General features: G+C 41.9%; 1 protein-coding gene across 1 annotated transcript; it reads right to left on the reverse strand.

The window, feature by feature from the left end:
* Nucleotides 1–1,269: 1,269 nt before the first annotated feature.
* On the reverse strand, nt 1,270–19,482 carry LOC128050487 (zinc finger protein 791-like). Its single transcript, XM_052642743.1, has 5 exons — nt 19,263–19,482; nt 18,841–19,178; nt 3,501–3,627; nt 3,259–3,319; nt 1,270–2,917 (listed from the first exon to the last, which is right to left on the reverse strand). The coding sequence occupies exons 1-5, from the start codon at nt 19,480–19,482 to the stop codon at nt 1,270–1,272; spliced, it is 2,394 nt and encodes a 797-aa protein (XP_052498703.1).
* Nucleotides 19,483–20,381: the final 899 nt, after the last annotated feature.

The raw sequence follows: 20,381 nt of genomic DNA on the forward strand, positions 1-20,381 counted from the left end.
ATATTACTCATGTTGACAGAACACACCTCAACAGACCATTTCCAATTCTATGTTTTATGGTCTTGTCACAGGTCTCTCTTCACAAATATAAAGACTTACTGGTCTGTTATTACAAAAATAAATAAAAGTTTAAATGTTAACAGCATGACATTTCTAGCTACTTTTTAATCTCATAGACTTGAAGCCCTGTGAGAGGAGAAACCACATCAGTTATGTTCACTGATGTATTCACAGCACAGGCACATAGTAGGTGCTGAATATGAATGGAGGGATGGTAATGCCACTAGTTGACTTCAGAGATATCATATAATTATTCTAACTGCATTATGGATAAAAGAGACCCTAAATGGTGATATCAGAATATTGTAGGAGGATTTTTAATGTGCTCTGCGGGGGGCGGAAATGTCACTACAGTGCAAAGGTGTTGTAGCTATAAATTTAAATCTAAAATAACCAAACTCACAAACAATGTAAAGCTGCTTCATTTAAGTATGCAGGTGATGTTAACATGGGTCTCTTCTCTTAATGTAAAGCCTATTACCCAAATCACAGTCAGATGGAATGACAGAGTTGAGAGAAAAGGTATAACTAAGTCAAATAAGATTATATGCTATGATAAACTCTGCATACTTACAACTTTATGCCAACTATTTATTAGCAAGGAAAATGGAAAAAGGCTCTTTTGACAAAAGTTTTTCTAACGAAAGAAGAATATTTACAGTGGGTAAGAAATATCCAGTACCTGCTACAGGAAGCCAATAGGAAAATCCCAACAACTACCAGTGTCATTTATTCCATGACCCCTTTACTTACAGAACAATTTAAAAATTATATATTTCGGCACGTTATATAATGTTGGCACACTACATTATATTCCAGTTCACCCATGGTGCCAACAGATTTCAAAATGGAAAGACAAAAATTTAAAAGTTTAAGGAGAAAAATACTACCCACTAAGCTTGCTAAGTACTATTGCTTAAAGAGTTCTTACAGAATTGTTTCAACTCAGTCTTCATTTGCAAAGTTAACAAGTAGAATCCGTAACTAAAGGCTGAGTTTCAGAATAAGCCACTAATAAAGAGGATATATTTTTAACTTTTAAAACATTTCTTTCATGTGAATATTCTGGAGTAATATTATATGTGAATTAATCCACATGAGGCTTTCCCATGTTATTTACACTTTACAGCATTTCTCTCCAGTAGTTTTAACATGACTTTGAATGTGTTTGTTAAGCTAGAGAACTCTGCTGTATTTATCAGTTATAATTTATCTAGTGTGCATTCTCATGACATGTTTATGTAAGGATGTGGGCCAATTGAAAGCTTTCCCACAGTGCTTACATTCAAGGAGTTTCTCTCCAGTGTGAATTCTCTCATGACTTCTGTATGAACTGGGTCGACTAAAGGCTTTCCCACAGTCTTTACATTTATATGGTTTCTCACCAGTGTGCACTCTCAAGTGACCTCGAAAGGTTGTGCGGTAAATGAATGCCTTCCCACATTCCTTACATTCATAGGGTTTCTCTCCAGTGTGAGTTCTTTCATGTACTTGAACATAACTGGAACAACTGAAGGCTTTACCACATATTTTACAATCATAGGGTTTCTCTCCTGTATGAGTTCTTTCATGTATTCGAAATGAACTAGGACAATTAAATGCTTTCCCACATTCCGTACATTTATAAGGTCCATCTCCAGTGTGTGTCATCATATGTCTTCGAAAGCTTGTGAGAGAAACAAATGCTTTTCCACATTTCTCACATTTATAGGGTTTCTCCCCAGTGTGAGTTCTTTCATGTATTTGCAAACCTAGAGGAGAACTGAAGGTTTTTCCACACTGCTTACATTCATAGGGTTTCTCTGCAGTGTGAGTCCGCTCATGTCTTCGAAAGGAAGTGGGACAGCTGAGGGCTTTACCACACTGCTTACATATATATGGTTTCTCGCCAGTGTGAGTTCTCACGTGGACTTGAAAAGTGGTGAGCCAATGGAAGGCTTTTCCACATTCCTTACATTGATAAGGTTTCTCTCCAGTGTGAGTTCTTTCATGTGTTCGGAATGAACTGGAACAACTGAAGGCTCTACCACATTGTTTACATTCATAGGGTTTTTCTCCAGTGTGAGATCTTTCGTGTATTCTGTATGAACTGGGACAATTGAATGCTTTCCCACAGTCCTTACATTTATAAGGTCCAACTCCAGTATGTGTTATCATGTGTCTTTGAAAACTTCCAAGAGAAATAAAAGCTTTTCCACATTCCTTACAATCATAAGGTTTCTCTCCAGTATGAGTTCTCTCATGTTTTCGAAGAGAACTGGGACAACTGAAGGCTTTACTACACTTTTTACATTCATAGGGTTTTTCTCCAGTATGAGTCCTTTCATGGCTTCGAAAGGAACTCGGACAACTGAGGGCTTTACCACATTGCTTACATTCATAGGGTTTCTCTCCTGTGTGAGTTCTTTCATGTGTTTGAAAGGTTTGATGGTATCGAAAGGCTTTTCCACACTGCTTACACTGATAGGGTTTCTCTCCAGTGTGAGTTCGTTCATGTTTTCGAACAGATTGACGATATCTAAAGGATTTCCCACATTCCTTACATTTATAGGATTTTTCTATACCATGATTACTTTCATGTTTTTGGAAAGGCTGGAGATAACTGAAGGCTTTCCCACATACTCTACATTTATAAGGCTTCCTTCCATATTCCTGATACTTGGATGGTTTGGGTGCAGTGTGAGATCTCAGGTGCCTATTAAGGGATGAACGACTCATGAAGACTTTTCCACACACACTGCATTCCCATGGTTTAGTAGAATTTTTCGTGTTCAGATTAAGATTTGGAATAAGGCTGCTGTTTTCTCCACATTGACTACCTTCTTTACTTTCACAGAGTCTCTGTAACATATGACATCTGTTAAAAAAGAAATCAGAAACACACTGATTTAATAATGAATACTAGTATTACATTTTTACCATTTACAAGTAAAGTGTAGGGTTTTATGCACTATATAGTTTTTACAAGTGAATATAGTGAATGCTCTGTAAGAAGCTCAACCATTGCTATTATCATAGTGATATTTATATATTCAGTCTCTGAACATGTTTCAAAGTAAGCTATTTGGGAAACAACATGACAAAAGAAAACATTTTTCGTTAAAATTTTCTGACAAATAAGTTTGAAACTGGGCCCTTTTGTTTCATGACATGAGATTCCCATATGGGACACAGCTTCCCATTTTAAGTGCAACTCACCTCAGATTTCTTTCCTGGATTCTGTACTGATCTTCAGTGTTATGGTCCTCCCATTTATCCCCTAAAATGCAGACCCCAAAAGATCAGTAAATTATAGGAAAATTATTACTTCACAGATCTATGATGACCTCAAACTATGATTTATTTATCAAAGAATTCCCTTTCCCCATTCCAAATCTGTGAACAAAATTGATGGGCAGGAACCACTTGTTCTCTAAGTGAAGGAATGTCATCATCCTTACTTATTAAGGCCAGGTTACTCAAAGTTTCCCGCATCACATCTCTGTAGAGTTTCTTCTGTGAAGGCCCCAGCAGAGCCCACTCCTCCAGGGTGAAGTTCACAGCCACATCCTCAAAGGCCACTGGGTCCTAAAACATCACAAATATGTGTACAGGAAGATGGGTGAGATGGACAGTACTGGGAATCTGTAGTCCATCCATAAGCTTACATGTGCTGCTGTTACGAAACTTATTCTGTGACCTAATAATCAAAATTCTTACTCTCTACCACTTCCTCACAAACTTAACAGCATCATGAACACATACATGAAAATTATTTCTAAATTTTTACTATGATCACTTAAGTCTTATTATTCTCTAATGGTAGGGTCCAGAGTATGCTGGAGCAATGTGAACTCCAAATGAAAGAAATATTTCCATTTTAAGACTGTCAGTTCTGCCAGAGAAAAACTCACCTCCTTTAATACCCACCATATCACACAGTACTCCATTAAGCACAGGGTCACATGTGCATGAGGTTTTAATGGACAAAAACAGTGAAGAACTGGAAGTTTTTTCTTCTACTCCCATCATAAAACATGAGAGGCCAAGAGTCCTATGTAAATCCAGCTTATTGTTAGGCCCAGCTGGCCATACTGTCCTGAAGTAATCCAGGCTACTAGAAGCAGTCAGATGCAGGGGACTTGCCTGGTGGTCCAGTGGCTAAGATGTCACACTCCTGATGCAGGGGATGGGTTCAGTCACTGGTCAAGGAACTAGATCCCACATGCCACAACTAAAGATCCCATGTGCTACAACAAAGACCCAGCACAGCCAAAATTAAAAAAAAAAAAATAGTAGTAGTGATCAGATAATGAAAATAATCTTGTGGGAATGTATTAACTTTTACTTACTAAGATTCAGTTATTCTTTTTTATTTCACAGCCCTATTTCATGGGACTAGGAAGCTATTCTGAAGTTAGTGCTCAGGCATGAGAGAAGGCATGGCAACTTAGACAAAATCTCTATATTTATGGGCTTCAGAGGAGCTTCACACCATCTTTACCACATCCTTGTGGATACACTGCGAAGATGCCAGAAGAGCCTTTTCTGGCAAAATCATAACAATGTACCCTGGACCTTGAGGAAATGAATAAGAATTGCAATTTGCAAGGGAGTCTGCTGAAGACCACAAAGGCTTGATGGTGAATGTGCCTGTCATTATAAAATACCAAGGGTTCAGTAGTGCTTTCCTCTAAAAGAACATAAAGCTTCCCTTCTCCAGTTATAGGAGGCAGTGATTCTCAACCAGCCACTCACTCAACAGGCAGCCTCCCCACTGCTCTCATTTCCATGGCCTCCTGTGGTGCACAGGAAAGTAACAGCTGAGCCTCTGGGCAGAGGAATCTCTCAGCCATGTAATTTCTCTCAACGCTGGTCTCTGTAAAGGTCACCACTAACTAACCTACTGATGATATCCACATGGACGGGAGAGAGAGAAATTCCCACACAGTCATTACAATGGTAGGATTTCTTCATTCAGTTATGGAACAGAACAAGAAATCCCCATCTCTTGTTTTTCTCACAGGAACTGATGGTCTTAAATGGAAACACTTCTTTAATTCATGTAGCATTTCTCTCAAGGTGCCCTGGACCCTACCATTATAGAACAGTAAGACTTTTAGTGATCATAGAAGAAATGCAGAAATAATTTTCACGTGTTTATGTTGTTGTTAAACCTGTAAGGAAGTAACCACCTCTTGCTTGGGTCAGCTCTAATTACTCTTTCTATAGTGGGTCTACAGTGCTTGCTCCTATTGGTGTCCTATTACAAAGTGTGCAGAAGAGTCACATTAGCAGGCCTGGGAGGGCTGATTCTTAGGAACGCCTGCTCGCAGTGTTTGTCCATCATTGGTTATCTGAGAACTGAGATTTATAAGTGACTCGATCAACCTAGGGCTTCCCTGGTGGCTCAGACAGTAAAGAATCTGCCTGCAATGCAGAAGACCTGGGTTTGATCCCTGGGTTGGGAAGATCCCTTAGAGAAGGGAGTGACGACCCACTCCAGTATTCTTGCCTGGAGAATTCCATGGACAGAGGAGCCTGGCAGGCTACAGTCCATGGGGGTCTCAAAGAGTCAGACACAACTGAGCGACTAATACTTTCACTTCATTTCCCACCAACCTAACTGGTAAGAATGGCTTGGTGTGTCTCAACTGTTTATAGTACATCACAAATTCTCTTCATTCTCAGTGTCTGAATTTTGTTATGCTCAGCAGAGGGTACTTATGTGATCTGCACCACCCCCGCCCCCTGACCAAATCACTTGGGTATTGTTTCTAGTGAGCTAGTATTTTACATGTATTGTCACAACCTGCTGCTTGTAGGATTGAACCCCTCCTATGTAATTACACCAGGAAAGAATATCTAGAAGCTTGCATCTGGCTTAAGAACACATTTAATTAGGTACTAAAAAAGAATGAATGAGGTATTTAATAATCTTCATGGAAAAATTTTATTTTTGTTGGAAAACAGTAAAGGAGATAGATGAAAATACGAAAGATGTTCTTGATGTTGCTGCTGCTGCTAAGTTGCTTCAGTTGTGTCTGACTCTGTGCGACCCCATAGATGGCAGCCCACCAGGCTCCTGCATCCATGGGACTCTCCAGGCAAGAACACTGGAGTGGGTTGCCATTTCCTTCTCCAATGCATGAAAGTGAAAAGTGAAAGTGAAGTTGCTCAGTCGTGTCCGACTCTTCGAGACCCATGGACTGCAGCCCACCAGGCTCCTCCACCCATGGGATTTTCCAGGCAAGAGTACTGGAGTGGCTTGCCATTGCCTTCTCCAATAAAGCATTTTGTACATTCTTTTTTGGAATATATGGGATGATTAAAAAAAAAGGAATTAATGAAGTTTGGAGAAGAACATAATTTTACTGTGTTTGCCCTGTGATGTGGCAATCTGAGTTTTAACTCAGATTCTGGCAGCACAAACTGCTAACAAGACAGAGGTCTATTTTGAAAGAATTGGTTACATAATCTCACCCTTGCATTTACTTTTAAAAAATAAAGGGTGGGGCTTCCCTGGTGGCTCAGTAAAGAATCTGCCTTCTAGTGCAGGAGACACAGATCCCTAACCTGGGAAGATCCCACATGCTGCAGAGCAACCAAGCCTTGTGTACCACAACTACTGAGCTGATGCTCTACAACCCACGTACTGCAGCTACTGAAGCCTACATGCCCTAGAGCCCACACTCCACAAGAGAAGCCACTACAATGAGAGGTGTACGCACTGCCAATGAAGAGTAGTTGCCCTCTTCTCATAACTAGAGAAAGCCCGCAGGCAGCAAGGAAGAGCCAGCTCAGTCAAAAACAGATGATCTGTGTATTTAATAAACAAAAAGGTGACATGAAGTGGTATGGAAAGAAGTGAAGGACTTTTCAATAGAATAATTAAGTAGTGTTACACTATAAAAACCACATTCCCTCTTCTCTAAGTCTTACAGTCTCCTGCACAAGCATGTGGCCCACATCTAAGATTTGACTCAGATATCTAGACTGATGACATGTACTCAACAGCAAGAGAGTATGACGCTTTTTATTTTTATAATGGAAGTGTCTGGGGAGGGGAGGGTGGGCTTCTCAAGCATGGGAAATGCCTTCAGAGAGCAAGATAAGGCGCCTGGCCTGTTTTTTTTTTTTTTTAATTGAGATTAGAGGGTAGGCTAGGGTGAGAGTTTGCATACTCTCGGGCAGAAACTACCATGGACTTGCTTGCCAGCACCAAAGGCAGGAACCCTCAGGTTTTCTTAGTATTTGGTCAGATGTGGGGCACCCACAGTGGAATAAGGAGGGATAAAAGTACAAAGCTGTCAGCAGACAAGGATGGACATGTACCCACTGCTATATTTAAAATGGAAAACCAACAAGGACCTACTGTATAGCACAGGGAACTCTGCTCGATGTTCTGTGTGTGGCAGCCTGGATGGGAGGGGAGTCTGGGTGAGAACAGATACATATATGTGTATGGCTGAGTCTCTTTGCTGTTCACCTGAAACTATCACAACAGTGTTTGTTAATCGGCTATACTCCAATGTAAAATAAAATGTTAAAAAAAAATTGAGGTCAGACTTCCGGTTCCTGTTTGGTTGTGTAAGGAGTTTAGAAGCTAGCATTTAGCATCCTCACAAGATAATAACCAACTAACTAAATACCAACAACTCTTCTTAGACCCAGAACCATCAGAGAATTTAGGTAATGGGGACACTGCTGTCTCCAAAATCAGCGAGACAAAAAAGCAGCCATTTAAAAATATGCCCAGGGTATTCCTGCTCCCCAAATGTCAGAGTAGAGGATAAAAGAGCTTGTGACAGTGACAGGTCTTTTCCCCTCCTTACATCAAATATGTGGCATCTCTTAACACTAGCACTCCAACTTTATGTCATCAAAATATGTGTCCACCCATTCAGGTCAATACTAACACTCCCTGGAGTTAGCATTAGACTTCACAGATTGAACACTCACTGCCACAAGACTGTCCCCATTTAAGCTGCTGGCCACAAACAAGGCGCCTGGGCTACTGACATTTCTACCCAGCTGCCTGTACATTCACAGATCCCCTTGACACTCCCTCAGGTTTGCTAATTTACTGGAATAATTCTGAGAACTCAGGAGGACACTTGGCTTACTATGGTTGGTTTATGATAAAGGATACAACTCAGCAACAGCCAAATTTGGAAGAGATGGATAGGGAAAAATGTGGAACACAGGATGAGCGGGTGGGGTCAAGGAAACAAAAGCAAAAGTTAACTAATGGGACCTAATCAAACTTACCATTGACAAACCATTGAGAAAATGAAAAGACAACGTACTGAATTAGAAAGATTATCTGCAAATGTTAATGTCTGATCAGTTCAGTTCAGTTCAGTTGCTCAGTCATGTCCGACTCTTTGCGACCCCAAGAATCGCAGCACGCCAGGCCTCCCTGTCCATCACCAACTCCTGGAGTTCACTCAGACTCACATCCATTGAGTCAGTGATGCCATCTAGCCATCTCATCCTCTGTCGTCCCCTTCTCCTCCTGCCCTTAATCCCTCCCAACATCAGAGTCTTTTCCAATGAGTCAACTCTTCGCATGAGGTGGCCAAAGTACTGGAGTTTCAGCTTTAGCATCATTCCTTCCAAAGAAATGCCAGGGCTGATCTTCAGAATGGACTGGTTGGATCTTCTTGCAGTCCAAGGGACTCTCAAGAGTCTTCTCCAACACCACAGTTCAAAAGCATCAATTCTTCGGTGCTCAGCCTTCTTCACAGTCCAACTCTCACATTCATACATGACTACTGGGAAAAACATAGCCTTGACTAGATGGATCTTTGTTGGCAAGCAATGTCTCTGCTTTTGAATATGCTATCTAGGTTGGTCATAGCTTTTCTTCCAAGGAGTAAGTGTCTTTTAATTTCATGGCTGCAGTCACCATCTGCAGTGATTTTGGAGCCCCCCAAAAATAAATTCTGACACTGTTTCCACTGTTTCCCCATCTATTTCCCATGAAGTGATGGGACCAGATGCCATGATCTTCGTTTTCTGAATGTTGAGCTTTAAGCCAACTTTTTCACTCTCCTCTTTCACTTTCATCAAGAGGCTTTTTAGTTTCTCTTCATTTTCTGCCATAAGGGGTTAATATCCAAAATACAGAAACAACTCATACAACTCCCAGAAAAAAAATAACCTGATTGATTCAAAACTAGCAAAAGGGGGACTTCCCATGTGGTCCAGTGGTTAAGACTGTGCACTTCCAACATAGGTTATTGCACAGGTTCAATCCCTAGTTGGGGAACTAAAATCCTATATGCTGTATGGTGCAGCCAAAAAAAAAAAAAAAAAAAACTTTTAAAATGTGCAAAATACCCGAGTAGATATTTTTCCAAAGAAGGCACAGAGATGATAAACTGGCATATGAAAAGATGCTCAACATCACTAATCACTGGAGAAATGCAAATCAAGACAATTAGAGACCCCATCACACCTGTCAGAATGGACACCATTAAGACCACAAATAATAAACATTAGTGAGGATGTGGAGAAAAGGGAACCCTTGTATACTCTTAGTAGCAAAATTAGTGCCAACTAATAGGGAAAACAGCTGAGGTTTCTCAATAAACTTAAAACTACTGTTGTTGTTTAGTCACTAAGTCGTGTCCGACTCTTTGCGACCCCATGGATTGTAGCCCACCAGGCTCCACTGCCATGGCATTTCCCAGGCAAGAATAGTGGAATGGGTTACCATTTTCTTCTCCAGGGGATCTTCCCAATCCAGAGATTGAACCTGCATCTCCTGCATCGGCAGGTGGATTCTTCACCACTGAGCCACCAGGGAAGCCCAAGAACTACCAAATGATCCAGCAATTCCAAGCCTGGGTATATGTCTGAAGAAAATGAAAACACTTTCAAAAAGATACACACTCCCCAGTGTTCATAGCAGCCTTATTTAAAACAGCCAAGATATGGTGGCAACCTAAATGTCATCCATCAACCCATTAATGGATAAAGATGTGGTATATACATACACTGGAATACTTCTTGACAATAAAAAAGAATGAAATTCTGCTATTTACAACAACATGGATAGATGGAGGGTACTAAGTCAGTCAGACTGAGAAAAACAGATACTGTATGATTTCACTTACAGATGAAATCTAAAGGAAACAAATGAAAATAACAAAACAGAAACAGCCTCACAGATAGAACAAATTAGCAGTTACCAGTGGGGATGGGAAGTGGGGAGAGGAGACAAGGGTAGGAGGTTAAGAGGTACAAATGTATAAAATAAATAAGCCACAAGGTTAAGGTTAGCAAATGTAAACTTTTATATATAGAATGGATAAACAACAAGCTCCTACTATAAAGCACAGGCAACTATATTCAATATCCCTGTGATAAACCACAATGGAAGAGATATTAAAAAATATGTAAGTGAATCACTTTGTTATATAGTAGTAACTACAACATTATAAATCAACTATACTTCAATTTAAAAAAAATACTGGGGGAAAAAAAAACATAGGAGAAAATCTAGGTGACCTTGAGTTTTTTTGGTGACCTTAAGTTTGGTGATGAGTTTTTTGATTTAACACAACAAAAGTAGGATTGATGAAAGAAAAAAAAATGAGTAAACTGACATCACTAAAATGACAACTTTCTCTATGAAAGACAGGGTTAAGAGACTGAAAACAAGCTACAGACTGGGAGACAACCTCTACAAACCACCTATCTGATAAAAGACCAGCATCCAAAATATCTAAACAACTCTTAAAACTCAACAGTAAGATAGACCACACAATTAAAAATGGACAAAATATCAGAACACACCCCTCACCAAGGCACATAGATGGTAAGTAAGCATAAGAAAAGATGCTCATGTCTTATGTCAGCTCGGTTCAGTCAGTTCAGTCGCTCAGTCGTGTCTGACTCTTTGCGACCCCATGAATCGCAGCACGCCAGGCCTCCCTGTCCATCACCAACTCCTGGAGTTCACTCAGACTCACGTCCATTGAGTCAGTGATGCCATCCAGCCATCTCATCCTCGGTCATCCCCTTCTCCGCCTGCCCCCAATCCCTCCCAGCATCAGAGTCTTTTCCAATGAGTCAACTCTTTCCATGAGGTGGCCAAAGTAGTGGAGTTTCAGCTTTAGCATCATTCCTTCCAAAGAAATCCCAGGGCTGATCTCCTTCAGAATGGACTGGTTGGATCTCCTTGCAGTCCAAGGGACTCTCAAGAGTCTTCTCCAACACCACAGTTCAAAAGCATCAATTCTTTGGCGCTCAGCCTTCTTCACAGTCCAACTTTCACCTCCATACATGACCACAGGAAAAACCATAGCCTTGACTAGATGGACCTTAGTTGGCAAAGTAATGTCTCTGCTTTTGAATATGCTATCTAGGTTGGTCATAACTTTTCTTCCAAGGAGTAAGCGTCTTTTAATTTCATGGCTGCAGTCACCATCTGCAGTGATTTTGGAGCCCCCCCCCACCAAAAAAAAATTCTGACACTGTTTCCACTGTTTCCCCATCTATTTGCCATGAAGTGATGGGACCGGATGCCCTGATCTTCGTTCTCTGAATGTTGAGTTTTAAGCCAACTTGTTCACTCTCCTCTTTCACTTTCATCAAGAGGTTTTTCAGTTCCTCTTCACTTTCTGCCATAAGGGCGGTGTCATCTGCATATCTGAGGTTATTGATATTTCTCCCAGCAATCTTGTTTCCAGCTTGTGTTTCTTCCAGTTCAGCGATTCTCATGATGTACTCTGCATAGAAGTTAAATAAGCAGGGTGACAATATACAGCCTTGACGTACTCCTTTTCCTATTTGGAACCAGTCTGTTGTTCCATGTCCAGATCTAACGGTTGCTTCCTGATCTGCATATAGATTTCTCAAGAGGCAGGTCAGGTGGTCTGGTATTCCCATCTCTCTCAGAATTTTCCACAGTTTATTGTGATCCACACAGTCAAAGGCTTTAGCATATGTCATTAGATTGCAAATAAAAGAAGAATAATATCATTTCTAGATACTTGCTACAAAATCCTAAAATTAAAAAAAACAGAGAATAAGCATTAAAGGATGGAGAAGATGTGGAGTGACAGGAACCCTCACTCACTGCTGGTGGGAATGGAAAACAGTATGCCTGCATGGGAAAATGGGCAGTTTCTTACAACACTTAACTGTATAATCCAGCAACCATGCTCCTTTGTAGTTTACCGAATCAGTTGAAAACTTACCATCACAGGGGCTTCCCTGGTGGCTCAGGGGTAAAGAATCTGCCTGCCAATGCAGGAGACATGGGTTCCATCCCCAGTGTGGGAGGATCCCACATGTTGCAGAGCAACTGGACCCATGTACCACAACTACTGAGCCTGTGCTTTAGGACCTGGGAACCACATGCAGCCTCTGTGTCCTAAAGCCCAGGCTATGCCACAGGAGAAGCTACCACCACAAGAAGCTTGCACACACCAGCTAGAAGTAGCCCCTGCTCTCCACAACTAGAGAAAAGCTGGTGAAGCAAGGAAGCCCCAGTACAGCCAAAAGAAAACACCACTCACCCAAAACAGCTTCATTCATAAAAATTTTTTATAAAAGGTTTACTCATGATTGCCAAGACTTACAGGTAAACAAGAAATTCTCCAACAGGTGAATGGAAAAATAATCAATGGAACATCAATATAATGCAATGTTATTCACTGTTAAAAGGAAATGAGGTATCAAACCAAAAAGACAGAGAGAACCGTAAAATCATATTGTTAAGTGAAAGCAGCCAACATAATAAGGCTACATACTGTATTATTCCAACCACAGTTCTGGAAAGGGAAAAAACCATGGGACAATGAAAAATCTCTGTCTGTAGGGATTTGGGGGTGGGAGGAAGGCATGAATCAATGAATAGGGGGAGCACAGGGGACTTTCAGGGCCTGAAAGTATAATACATGACACAGACATGACAGAAACAAGCTCATTTTACGTTGCCAAAGCCCACAGACTGTCTAAACAAGGGTCAACGTTGTCCTAAACTGTGGACTGTAATGTATCAGCATTGGTTCAACGAATTTAACAAATGTACCACAATAATACAAGATATAAAAAACGGCAAAACTAAGTGATGGCAGAGGGGTTAAGTGTGACCTTTCTGTACTTTGTAACCAGGCTTTCTATAAACCTAAAACTGCTGTAGAGAAAGGTAACATTTATCAGGGAAAAAAGATGAAGTAAAAAAGGCATTAATATTCATCTCAGATGACTGAGAAAGGCCATCTTCGTTCAGTTGATTTGAAGTTACTTCAGTCACTATGGCACTCTTATAAAGTCCTGCACCCTGCAGACAGAGAATTAAAACCCCACTGAATGCCATGTTCCAACGGATGTGCTCTGATGTGGGTAAGAGTATCCTGGGGAGGCCTCAGTATATATACAGACAAGTGTTACCTTGATGTATATCAGGGATACCTGTTAGGCAAGAGATTCCCTGAATTCTTTTATCACACACTCTTAGACGATTGCCCAGGGGTCTCTAAACACATGGTCTCCAAGCCAACTGCTGGTCAGGGCTAAGACGACAGGCTGATGTTGGGTCCACTGTGGACCCTTGAGTACCCTCTTTTAGCAGGATGTCCAACTAAGGGGTGAAAACCTGGATCATGTATGAATGTGGAGATGTTGTTCTGAAGTCTGTGAACTCCCCTTGCTTGTCACTCAGGGAATCCTAAGGAGCCCACAGGGAGCCTAGGGGTCTGAGAAGGGGTGATGACCTTTAGCATCTGGCAAGGGGCCTCCACCCCACCTGCAGGTAGGTAATGGTGGGGGTCCCAGGGTCAACTGTACCTTGTCTTAGGGGGGTCCCCACAGCTGTGCTGAGCTCTTGGGGTGCTGTTTACAGGGTTCCAAATCCTAATGGGAATCTGGTTGGGAGGTCCCATTTTCAGGGCTATCTGTTTTCAGCACAGCTCTGTCAAGAGATGTAACTGCAGCTCGAGTGGCCTACAGTGCAAGGCCAGGGCAGGACCTTGGTTAGAAGCCTGTGGACAGCTTCAGGCCTGACGGGAAACTCCAGAGGCAGGAGCGGAGGTCCCTGAAGCCTCTACTGTGACTCAGGGTCTGATGGCACAGAGGGGAGTGCCTATCATTTGGCATTTTTACCAGAGTCCACAGCCTTTTTTTTTTTTTTTTTGCGAGAACTATTCCAGGTGGGCCATTTTACAAGTAATAGCTTAAATGGGGTGAAATATATTTCAACATTTTTTATGTTCTGATGTCCTCAGAAGAGATGTCATTAATGTCACATCACTCATGCTCACGGCACATGGTGGTGCAGGTCAGACCCTGCCTGCAGAGACCATGTGCAGTGGCAATGGTGCTGAGGTTCTCTGAGGGTGACCAGGTAAAGGTGAAGGCCAAATGTGCTAAGAGGCTGCTGAAATAGACACCGAACAGAAATGACTTAGCCAAATCTGTGAGGGCAGGATATTTAGCAGCTGGTGAGTGGATGGAGTCAGTCATTTCCAAAATGATGGGGGCTAGGAATTGGGGCTTATTTGGTGAAACGACAGCCTCAGGGTTCCCATAATCCAATGTGAGATGTCATTCATTCTTTCCAGGTTTGTGAATAGACCAAATATGCCAATTAAAAGGAGGGGTTAATCACTTCCTCATTAAACAGTTTGTATAATGGTTTTCCATCCTTCAAAACCCTATTTACATTGGGCCATATTAAGTAATTAGCAATAAAGGTCAGTGGGGTTCCATTTATCAATATAATTTTCCAGTGGCAGAAACTAAATTAAAATTTCATTTATGATTCACTGGATCAGATCTTCCTTCCTCTAAAGCAGCACTGAAATGGCTTCAAAAAGGAGCCTTGTCTGGGTGTTCATTGTGGTTGCAGGTTGGGACTGGGGCAAAAATTCTTGCCCAAAGCCGGGAGCTTGTGTGGCTAGAATCTCCTGTCATCTCTAGAGCAGAGGACTCAGACTGCTTATCAGGTTGGGGCACAAAGGGAAAAGGAAGGTGTTAAAAAGAAACAGTAGACCCCTAAAGGAAAGCTATGACAAACCCAGACAGTGTATTAAAAAGCAGAGACATCACTTTGCCAAAAAAGGTCTGTATAGTCAAAAGCTATGGCTTTTCCAGTAGTATGGATGTGAGAATTGGGCCACAAAGAAGGCTGAGCGCCAAAGAATCTCCCCTAGGAATGTCATCTTAAACCAGTCTGAGCTTATTTTTGCTTTTAATTTGCTGGCCAGCACCAGTGAGGTAATCAGCCATATAGGTTTTTATTATCCCTCAAAGCAAGATAATTCACTCTTTCCATATCCTTTTGGCCCTCTACCCATCTAAGCCTTCCATTTGGACACCTTTCCATTCCCTAGATGGGATGCTGTCTGATTCAATCACTTAATAAAACCAATTAAACCTTTAAAATTTATTCAATTGTATTTTTGTCATTTAACAAATCAGTGGGGCTTAAACTGAAACAAACAGCAAAAAAAAAAAAAAAAAGTCTGACTACTCATGACAAAGACAAAGGTGGGAAAGAAAAATATGCATTTGCAATTGCTTCTTTTTTGATAAACAAACACCAAATCAAGATGCTCAAGAAATGGACTTCCCTGGTGGTCCAGTGGTTAAAACCCTGCCTTCCAGCACAAGGGGAGTGGGTTCAATCAGTGGGGGAACTAAGATCCCACATGCCACAGTGTGGCCAGAAATTAAACTTGTGAAGAAAAAAAATTTCACTAAAGCCTTAAAATGGTCTACACTGGTTATTTGGGAGCAGCTGAAGCAAGACCACTTGAGGGGCCAGGATGCCCTGGCATGAGTCTACTTTTGACAGTCTTATCTCACAGATTTTTGCTAACCTTCCCATGATGATTTAAAATTAGCTGAGTAATATGCATATACCTTATCTTTATATTTAATAGCCTTTATTTTAATTAACTTACTTTTGCTTTGAACTTTTTAAGTTTAGTAGTTTTTACTTATCTACAGAGGAAACCCTTCTAAGATTTACTCCTTTAAATGCTAACCCTTATAAAAGTTTAAACCATAAAAAATGAAAAGTTTCAAATCTCCTTTTAACAAAAATAACAAGGGGGCATCATAGCTTCTTATAGCTCACTCTGGGGGCTTTTTCAGAAATAAGTAATGCATGAGGAATTTGCACAGGTAATGCATGAGGAATTTGCATGTAATCCATTAAATATACTAGGATTTCCAGCGATTTTATGTACATTTTGAATACTTTTCCTTATGAATTCATTTGCTTCAGCAGTACTGTAACACTTAAAATTTCAAAGTTCTCTAAGGACAAGCACATACAAAAAACTGACCTACAAATGTAGAAGACACCTAAGAACTCAAATACACCCATCTCATATCTTGAGGATCTCTTGCCTAAAAGGAAGGAATATTCTGTTTAGTTCCAGAGTTTTTTTGTCTTATTCCCACTGTCTCTCTGTTAACATACACTGAAAGCTTGAGAATCATAAATACTATACACTCAATATTAAATAATGTCACAGACTATGAAGGGAAACTAAAGAATTGCAACAGGGCATTCCCTGGTGATCCAGTGGTTAAGGATTCACCTTCCCATGCAGGGGGTAGAGGTTCAATCCCTGGTCTGGGAGCTGAGATCACACATATCTCGGGGCCAAAAAATCAAAACATGAAACAACCAATGTAACAAATTCAATGAAGTCTTTAAAAATGGTCCACATCAAAAAAATGTTTAAAAAACCCTGCAACATTCAATATATAAATGTATACAAGGAAAGAAATGCAAATATTTGAATCAGTGAGATTAGCAGCCTATTTCCCTATAATTCAGAAGAAACTCAGATTCCCAGGTTTGAGGTCCAGATCTCCCACTGTGGGAATGCAACCCCTGGAGTGTGTCAGAGCTGACTCATTAGGAAAGACTGTGATGCTGGGAAAGATTGAAGGTAGGAGGAGAAGGGGATGGCAGAGGATGAGATGGTTGGATGGCATCACCGACCAGATGGACATGAGTTTGAGCAAGCTCCGGGAGATGGTGAAGGAGGGAAGCCTGGCATGCTGCAGTCCATGGGATCACAAAGAGTCAGACACGACTGAACGGCTGAACTGAGAGCGTGTCAGTGATGAGGGTCAGCCACCTGAACAGCCAGAGAAATGAACTCTGGAGGCTCCAACAAATGCTCCCTCTCCAGGCTTCAATTCTTACATGTGAGAAAACTCTTCACCAGACTCAATGTAAAGTTCTAACTTACATGAATTTGCCAATTCATAAACTCTTGTCCAAGGAGACACAATTTCTGACCTTCACAGACTTTCTCAACACACTCAAATCACTCTAAGTAGTTCGTACGTACAGTTACAGTGCAAAGTTCAACCTGGTAATCAACAGTTAGGGTCTCAGGGCGTCACTCTGGATCCCCCGCCGTCACAAGAGCATCCCCACCTTTCCAGGGCTGTATCTTCTCTCACTATAAAAGCTCCTTCCATGGTTGGTGAGAGCAGGTAGGACACTTGCAGGGGAAGGCTCCCCAGACAGAACAACTGGTCCTCTGAGCACTTCCCTTTGCAGGCTCAAGGGGGCCTTAGCTAAGAGCTAAGGGCCCACAGGTCTGGGCTTCCCACTGTCATTGCCATGAACTCCATTGATATTTTAAATGACACATCCCCAGTGTTTGAATAATCCATTCAACCCAGTATTTATGTATAAAGAAGGGAGGAAAACTGTAAGGCATTTTTTTTCTATTTCAAGAATAAAACACAAATATCTACTCCTTTCAGAAAGTAAATGTCAGCAAATTATCATTTCCATGGCAAGAAACTGTAAATAATAATTGAAGAAAAGAAAAAAAAAAGATTTTGAATGTTACTTACAGTCAGTTATGTGACAAAAAAAGAAAACATGTAACTAATGGAATGGTATAATGGAATATTTTTTTCTGAAATTCACCTCTTTCTTCCCTTTGGAAATATTTTATATTCTCTTTCAAGATCTATTGATTAAATACATTTACAGTTACTAAAGATGGAGACTTAGGCTGTCCCTGGTGGTCCAGTGGCTAGGACTGAGCTCTCACTGCAGGGGACCCAGGTTCAATCCTTGGTCGGGTTCACTCCTTGGTTGGATCTAGTGGGAACTAGATTCCACATGCCTCAACTAGGACCCATACAGCTAAAAAAAAAAGGCTTAAAAGTGAATAAGGTCACAAACTCAGGGAGGGACAAGGCTGACCTGGAACTATGATGAAAAGGCCGATCACCCAGGAGTCTCCCAAGAGGAACCTCCACCCAAAGGGCTTAAACAAAATAGGATGTCTGTGGCTGGGAAAGCTTGTGGGGCGGAGTAAGGAGGGGATGGCACAAGACTTAAAATACAGTGTAGTTCCCGGTGGTTAATTTCTGGTTTCTTCTCACGGAAAACATACACAGACAAAAACCCTAAACTTTAAAGAGTCATTCATGGCTCTGTGGATTAATAATAAACAATTTAAAATACTGCGTAGCCTGAAATGCACCACGGAGGGCAAGTAGTTAATAATGAAGCTAAGAACTGAAAAGGGGAAGATGGCGTTTGGGAATATCGGGAAAAGATCTGGAAATTTAGGCATTTGTTTCCTGCCCTGGGAAGAGCTGGAGTAGGGAGACAGGGTCGTGGATTTGTGACACTGTTCTTCTTCATACATTTGAAAAGTGAGGGGAAATAAGAGTTCCCCCACCCCGTGGAGAAAGGAGGGACCCCATAGACCGCTGCTCCTCTAATGCAGGGACCCCGAATACTGAGTCACGATTGTCCCGTTACAACCCTCTCCGTGGACACCACACAACCTGGAGCAGACATAGCCGCAGCGGTGAGCAGAGAGGCCAATCCGGGTCCCAACTGCCCGCTGAGTCCGTGCACTGCGTGCCGCGCTCGGGGTGGGTGGTCTTGGGTCCGCGGGTCCGAAGTTGACCACGGGGAGGCCCGGGTCCCACCACGGCCAGTTCCAGCAGGTCCCTCAGCCCCAGTCTTCCAACACCCGGCTCCCCCAGCTCACCATTTTTTGGTTTCTTGGCTTCCCAGTCATCCACTCCACGACTGCCGCGGCAAGCGCAGGTCACACTGACAGAGGATGCCGCGGAGCCACGGGAGCCTTTTAAGGACACGGAGAGGGGGATCTGCTGCGCTGCGGGAGCGAATGGGAACCAGCACGCAGTCCACGCCACCCACGCCCGACACTGGAGCGTCGCCTACAGGCGCTCACGCGTACGTAACCGGCGACTCTCCCGATTGGACAGCTCGCAAGGCCCCGCCCTGCCGTGCCTGAGTGACAGCAGGCCGGAGGTCACGTCTTTGCTCGGACCTTGACCTGGCAGGGAGGCCGGAACTGTCCCCTCCATGGTCACTGCATTGAACCAGATGGCCGCGAGGCCCTCACGGAACTGTGACACTTCTTCCCCAAAACGGACACTGAGAAGTGCCCTCACCATGTGTAATAATGAGTCTCGCCCCACTTTTGATCTTTGACCATTTGCTGTGAGAGACCCATTCTTCCCTACCTACCCTCCCTCGTTTGAAAGACTGAAAAGCCCCCTCACCCCACCCCATCCTCGGGGGCACTTGGCTCAAGTGGGAGGGTGAACCCCACAATCCTAGACCAGCCATGAAGCTTCAGGGCATGTGTGAAACACAGACCGAGAAACCACTGGAAGACTTTTTCAATGTAATTTCTTTCATACTTATTCGTTGAAAGGTCAAAGGAGGCAAAACTGAGAAAAACTTGCAGAGTGAAAAATAAAAGATGGTGAAGGTATGGAAGAATAAACAGAGAATCACAATTGCCATCATGTAAGGGGCAGGTTGGTGATGAATGAGGCATGGGAAGGTTGGAGTCCCTCTCACCAATGCCCACAGGTCATTTATTAATTTTCATGAAGATTCCAAGGATGTTTCAATTATCACTAAATCTAGCCAGGAAACCTTTTGTATATTCTTTTCTAAATATATTTGCTGATAATTTGTTTTTTATTGAAGGATAATTGCTTTACATGCTGATACAAATTTTAAGTAGTAATTAAGGTTGGCAACAAGCAAAATTTGTATGTTAGTTTGTCCTATACAGTGGCAATCTGAGTTTTCACTCATGGCTTTGGCAACAACAATCAGTAAGAAGCCAAGTGTCAACTAAGAAAGGATGGGTTCCCTGAACTCATCGTCATATGTAGTTTTTATAAACAAAGGGTATTGCTATGGAAAGATTTGGAGGATTTATCAATAGAACAAATAAGTACAGTTTATTAAAGTATATATTGGAGAAGAAAATGGCACCCCACTCCAGTATCCTTGCCTGGAGAATTCCATGGACAGAGAAGCCTGGCAGGCTACAGCT

This window comes from Budorcas taxicolor, chromosome 7, assembly GCF_023091745.1.
Source record: "Budorcas taxicolor isolate Tak-1 chromosome 7, Takin1.1, whole genome shotgun sequence".
Classification (NCBI taxonomy): domain Eukaryota; kingdom Metazoa; phylum Chordata; class Mammalia; order Artiodactyla; family Bovidae; genus Budorcas; species Budorcas taxicolor.

Bases quoted from the DNA above. Each gene is read 5' to 3' on its own strand.
- LOC128050487 (XM_052642743.1), bottom strand. From the start codon at position 19,482: ATGGTGAGGGCACTTCTCAGTGTCCGTTTTGGGGAAGAAGTGTCACAG. The intron at 3,628-18,840 runs GTTGTGTGGTGT...GTGATGTTTTAG, and splicing joins TGCGGCTATGTCTGCTCCAG to GACCCAGTGGCCTTTGAGGA. The intron at 3,320-3,500 runs GTAAGGATGATG...TCTGCATTTTAG, and splicing joins GAGTAACCTGGCCTTAATAA to GGGATAAATGGGAGGACCAT.